Source organism: Lactuca saligna, chromosome 7 (genome assembly GCF_052625555.1).
Source record: "Lactuca saligna cultivar CGN05327 chromosome 7, ASM5262555v1, whole genome shotgun sequence".
Taxonomy (NCBI): domain Eukaryota; kingdom Viridiplantae; phylum Streptophyta; class Magnoliopsida; order Asterales; family Asteraceae; genus Lactuca; species Lactuca saligna.
The window spans coordinates 174,614,302-174,620,585 of NC_136423.1; the positions used below are offsets into that span (position 1 = coordinate 174,614,302).

General features: G+C 35.6%; 1 protein-coding gene across 1 annotated transcript; it reads right to left on the reverse strand.

The window, feature by feature from the left end:
- Positions 1-1,838: 1,838 nt before the first annotated feature.
- Positions 1,839-5,953, reverse strand: LOC145007466 (uncharacterized). Its single transcript, XM_078966399.1, has 7 exons — positions 5,213-5,953; positions 4,892-5,141; positions 4,486-4,790; positions 4,071-4,377; positions 2,132-2,322; positions 1,985-2,056; positions 1,839-1,895 (listed from the first exon to the last, which is right to left on the reverse strand). Exons 1-7 carry the CDS (start codon positions 5,951-5,953, stop codon positions 1,839-1,841), a joined length of 1,923 nt encoding a protein of 640 aa, XP_078822525.1.
- Positions 5,954-6,284: the final 331 nt, after the last annotated feature.

Sequence of the window (6,284 nt, forward strand, 5' to 3'; positions counted from 1 at the left end):
CTCTGTTTTAAATAAGCATAAATAAATTTTTTTAAATGTCTATGAAAATGGGAATGTCACAATTGGTATCAGAGCATTAATTTAAGCGAATTAGAAATTTAGAAGATTTCTGGACTTCAACTTAGAATGTTAAGCGATGATTGTGGGATGAGTGTCGATTATAATTTACATAATATACCTGAATTGACACAAGCACTAGAATACATTAGGTAATGTGCCTCAATTGCTATTATGTTCTAAATGATTTATATTATAACATACCTTAGGTTGCCAAACTGGTATTACTTAACTAAATGAAAGGTCTATGGTTGACCATAACTTTAATAAACTCGTTTTAACATTGAATTAGGATATTAAAACTGACATATAACTTTTAGGAGTTATAAGGAGGATTCTGCGTCCAAACATAAAATATTCTCTATCATAATATAGTTGCGATTCCAGTACCCTGAGCGATTGTTGTAAGGAAATAGAATGTCATGATGAAGATTTGTAGTGGACCGAGCAAATGGAGGAAATAAGGAAGCTAATGATTATGAATGATACCTGTCGGAAGATATCTTAAGTAATACCAATAAACTAGTCTCTTGACTTTAGAATACGTCTGATAAAATAATAGTACGTGTAAAGTAGTACTGTATGTTTGAAGTACACATTCGATTAGCTAGATGATAGAACTTTTGGTTTAATTCCTGAAGTCGTCTAACCGTCTGACATTTTTGTAACATTCCAAAAATCAAGGTAAAATTTTTATTTTTGAAAACCAATCCAAAACCATAAATTTTTACAAAACAAAGTTACCAAAAGTCATAAACATGAATTAGAGTATCCCCAAATCATAATCTCATAAAAATTCAGGATGATGTGCACGATCAAGCCTTCGATTTGCCCCTATCCGCTGGAGTACTTAAAACAAACAAAAATGAACACAAATGCGGAAAATACAGATAATCATACAGATCTAATGGATCACAACAACATAATAACATACAATACCCATGATATCAATCTAATGGGTCGGTCTTGATGCTCTCGACCCGTAAGTACAGTGAAAAAAACTCACCTGAAGTAGAAAAAATTGGAATAAATTTATTTATGGTATTAAGTAAAGTAAACTACTAAAGTGGCTAAAATGAATCTCAACACTCTGAATAGCTACAACCAATATTAAATAGTTCTCACTTAGCCAATATCTCCAATATTACTTGATTAACATATCCATACTTTACTTAATACCTAACCCTTTTGCTAATTAAATTCTCATATGCGACCAACAATTAACTATAAATATGTAGTCTAATTATCGTCATTTCTACCAACGTTAAGGTTATAGAATATTATCTTTTAGAAATAAAAATTAGACCAACTCATTAAAATTCAACCATAAAATACATTGTCTAATAGGAAATTAACCAGCACTCAAAATTTGCTATCCTATATGCTTTTTTTTTTTTAATTCAACAACCCACTAATTACACTAGGCTTTTAACTAGGCTACTTGCACTTAAAGTCCAAGGTAGTTTTGATCCATCAACATACAATAGCCCAAAAGCTTCATTGTCCCACCAGAAACCAATGGCCCAAACTACACTTAATCTAATCCGTACATTAAGTCAAAGAGGGTGAGAAGATGCATATTCCATATGAAATGCGCACAGAATCCCAACATCAGAAGGTGCCCGACGCACCCTCCAACTTCCGGCTGAGTCCTTCTTCCCGGTGATGCATCCCTTCCAACAACCCATCCTCCCGGTGACGATGTATCAGTCCCTGTATGGACCTGGCGCCGACCATGAGTAAATCCATCGATTGCAGGCTACCTTAATTACCACCAGAACTCAACCCATTTCAAATGTTCCCACCATGACTCTATTGTTTGAACACGCAACCTGATGCTAGAAATAGAGATCAATCAGATATACCATTGTCACCAAGAGCTTAAACTCAGACTTGGAAAGTTGTGGCTGCATCTCCTTCGAACCACCTGATACTTGACCCACCCGAGGAGGCTGGAAATGAGGACATCGAATCCTAGAACCACCACTTCAACTTGAGCCTAAAAAAACACTCATAGAAACTACAATATTATCTATTAACTGATACCTCCATTAATAGTTTAATACACCCTTACACTCAAGCATCCATGACATTTCTCTCCTTTGCCCTCCATTTCTCTCCTTCTATCTCTCTCTCTAGGGTTGGTTCCTTTATAGATTGTCGGATGCAGGAGAAGCAATAAAACAGGAGGAAGAACTCCATTCTCAGCATTATCGCCTTCAGGGAGACCAGATGTCGATTTACACCTACGGGCAGCTATAGCCCCTACAGTTTGATCAGATGACAAATACCCCCCACAACCTTAGGTTTAATTCAAACTAAGTTTCTAAAACGCGCGTTTAGACCCTTCTAATTCATTTCCCCGCCATTAAGGTCACTAAAATATATTATTATTATTATATATATATATATATATATATATATATATATATATATATATATATATATATATATATATATATATATATATATATATATATATATATATATATAGATAAGATAGACAAAACTGCACAAATGGTCCCTGTGGTTTACATAGAATTGCCACTTTGGTCCAAAAAAGTTTTGGCTAGCACCACAAGTCCAAAGTTTTCATTTTCTTGCATATTTGGTCCAATGAGTTAACTTCCGTCTATTTCCCTCTGTTAAGTTATGTTTGACTAGTCAAATCAGGGGTATCTTGGCCATTCCCTATTTATGTCCCTTATTTTATATTAATAAAGGAGAGCTATAAGAACGAATCTCAATCCCTCTTCTTTGTCGTCGTTCTCATTTTGGTCTTCTTCAACTCTGCGATCGATTTCTTCAAGAAATCAAAATAAAAAATGGTGCTTTGTTTTTGTGGTAAAATGGCTATAGTTCGCACAACATGGACTGATAAAAATCCAGGTAGACGCTTCTGGGGATGCCCTACTGAGGTACGCAATTTTTTTTTGGATTTCAGCATAAATCTCCCATTACATGTTACAATCTTCTTTTGTTTCTTAAATTTTGAAGGGATCCAAATGTCGATTTATTGGGTGGTTTGATGGTCCAATTTGTGAACGTTCAAAAGCTATTATACCTGAGCTGCTGAGGTAAATCAACAAATTGAGGTAACAAAACCCAAGACTCAAGTGTTACCTGTTATGCAGTTGGGTGTTGTTCGTGTTTGTTCTGGTTTATAAGAAGTAGATTGAAGTGTAATGGTTTGGGTGGTTTGTAAGTGTAATGGATTGGGTGGTTTCTAAGCAGTATATTGAAATGTAATAGTTTGGGTAGTGTTTTAATGTTTTTGGTAGTATCTTGTTTAAGCAATGTAATCTTTTGGGCAATACTTTGTGGTAGTCTTTTGTGGTTATAATGTAAGCAATGTAAGACATGTTTTGCAGGAATTTGTCAATGGTGATTATATTTGGTATGTACATTTTGACCAATTTATTTTGTTTGTGGTTTTGTTTAAAAGGGCATATTGGTCAATCTATATTGGGCAATTTTGTGTAAACCATAGGACCATGTGTGCAGTTTTGTCTTGTGGTTTTGTTTAAAAGGGCATATTGGTCTATTTATTTTGTATATGGTTTACACATTATCAATGACAAATGTATGTTTTGATTAAAAGGGCATATTGGTCTATTTATTTTGTATGTGGTTTACACATTATCAATGACAAATGTATGTTTTGTTTAAAAGGGCATATTGGTCAATTTATTTTGTATGTGGTTTACACATTATCAATGACAAATGTATGTTTTGTTTAAAAGGGCATATTGGTCAACTTCTACAACAAAAAATTATACATGACAATAACATCAAGACATTAAACATAACATAAGCCATTACATCAAATCCAGTGTAAATTGTTCCCATACATCACAAGGGTACACAATCAAGTACCAAAAATAACATCCAAAATGGTTAAACCACAAAACACAGAAAGTACTAAACATACAATACACATAAACATAACATTATCCCAAAAAGACACTTATACCCCTACAAACATCAAAATCCCTTGAAATCCAATCACTTACCCCCTTGGCCTTTGCAAGTTCTAGCATTGTGCCCTTTAATTTTGCACTTGCTGCAAGTTACTTGGATAAACTTTCTTGTAAGCTTTCCACTCCCACTAGCAATATTGCTTTGACTCCCACTACCACTAGCAACATTGTCTCCCTTCTTCTGGCTTTTCTCCTCAGCAGATTGCCTCCTCTTTTTCTTTGGCCTTCCAGGCTGATTTTTGTGTAGAGGAGGGGTGATTTTAATTGGGCATTCACTTATAGGCCACATTGCTCGACCTTGTACACATAAGCTGCTTTCCATGTTTCTAGCCAGTGCACCCTGTGGGCATAAGTGTTCAGTTTTCCAACTTCCTCACCATTATCTGCTTTGTTATTTAGGACTGCAATGAGGGAGTCATGTTAATTCCCACTTCCTACAACCGCATACTCTTTCAACCATGTCAACAACATGTTGATCCTGCCATGGCCCTTGCACTTGGTATTTATCTGACCCATTCCACCTAACTGTGTACTGAGATGCCCAATTCACATTCTTCTCCATGATCTTTATTGCAGATGGGGTTAATGGACCAACACACTTCTTTTGCACCTTTATGACATTGCATATTCTTTTCATCATATACTCCCTAATGCACTCCAAGCAGGTTATTAGTGGCTTGTCCCTTTCCTCAATCAATTTGCTATTAAAAACTTCACAAAGATTATTCAGAAGCATATCTGAAACTGCTCTGCCTGAAAACACCGCAATATTGTCAGGACCAAACATATACTAATACAAAAGGATCAAGCATATACCAACACAAAAGGGTAAATTTAGAAGCTGAAGTATATACCTGTGAAGTGGCTTCTTGCCCAATGTTGTGGGGGAATCTTCTTCAACCAATTATAAGCTTCTACATCATATGAGCTGAATTGCTGCATCCTATGATTGAACTCTGGTACTGTTGTTGCTGTAGCACGATTCCACAAGTTTTCTTTGTACTCATTAGTTCTCCATGTTTTTCTCATATTGTCATGTATATGCCTAAGACAAAACCTGTGCTCAGCACATGGGAACAACTGAGAAATGGCAATTTGCAATCCCTGTAAAGGAATTAAAACATAGTTAATATAGCACATCCAAATATGTCAAATATAAACAACAAATTACAAACCTTTTGTCTGTCACTTATAAATGTGAAGTTTGAGTTTGCATATAGGTCCAGATCATCTGCAATACACTCTAGAAACCACTTCCAACTGTCAGTGTTCTCAGTCTCAACAATGGCATAAGCTAGGGGGTATATTCCATTGTTATAGTCTACCCCAACTGCAGTTAAAATTTGTCCTGGGAAAGGGCCCTTCATAAATGCCCCATCAAAACCTAGAAAATCCCTCAGGCAAGCTCTAAAGCCCTTCTTCATTCCACCCAAACACACGTACATCCTTTTAAATCTTCTTGAGGTAGCACTAAGGTTGGGTTCTGAATCAAACTCTAACTTCATAGTGGTTTCTGGATTAGTAGACTGCAACTCCAGGATGTAATCTCTAAGAACATCATATTGCTTTTTGTAATCACCCTGGACAAGTTTTTTGGCAGTAGATTTGGCCCTAAATACCTTGTGAATAGAGAATCCAACTTGATAATCCTTTTGAAGTTGTTCTTGAAGAGCTCTGACTGGGATTGTTGGGTTGGATTCAATCTGGTCCATTATCTGCTTAGAGATAAACTTTGTTGTTGCAGATCTAACTTTTCTTGTCTGGAGGCATTTATGTTCGTGGTTGTAAGTTTTTATGAACCAATTACTATTTACATCTGACCTAGAACCTTGTATCACCCAAGGACAAGGGGTAGGCTCACCCACATGACCATCATTAAAGGCTACAGTTCCTTTACAGATTGCCCTTAACCTCATGTTGTCGTTTTTCACAAAGAATATATTCCTTCTTGTTTCCAGTGCATGTAATTGTATCTTTTCCTTTAACTCCTTCTTATTTTTATATTTTTGTCCTATCCTAAAAGTTACCTTGTGTATCTCACCTTGAGATCACCTAGTCTCCTTCCCCAATTCCTTTATTACAGCTCTTCTTTTCCTATCTATATCAGAACCCTCATCCAATGAATCCCATTGATCATTATCTATAACATCCAACTCTTCATTGACCTCATCACTGTCATTTTCTCTATGCTTTGATAATCTTTTTTCAAGAAATTTTGCTTCAAGATCTATATTCATGTAAAAATCC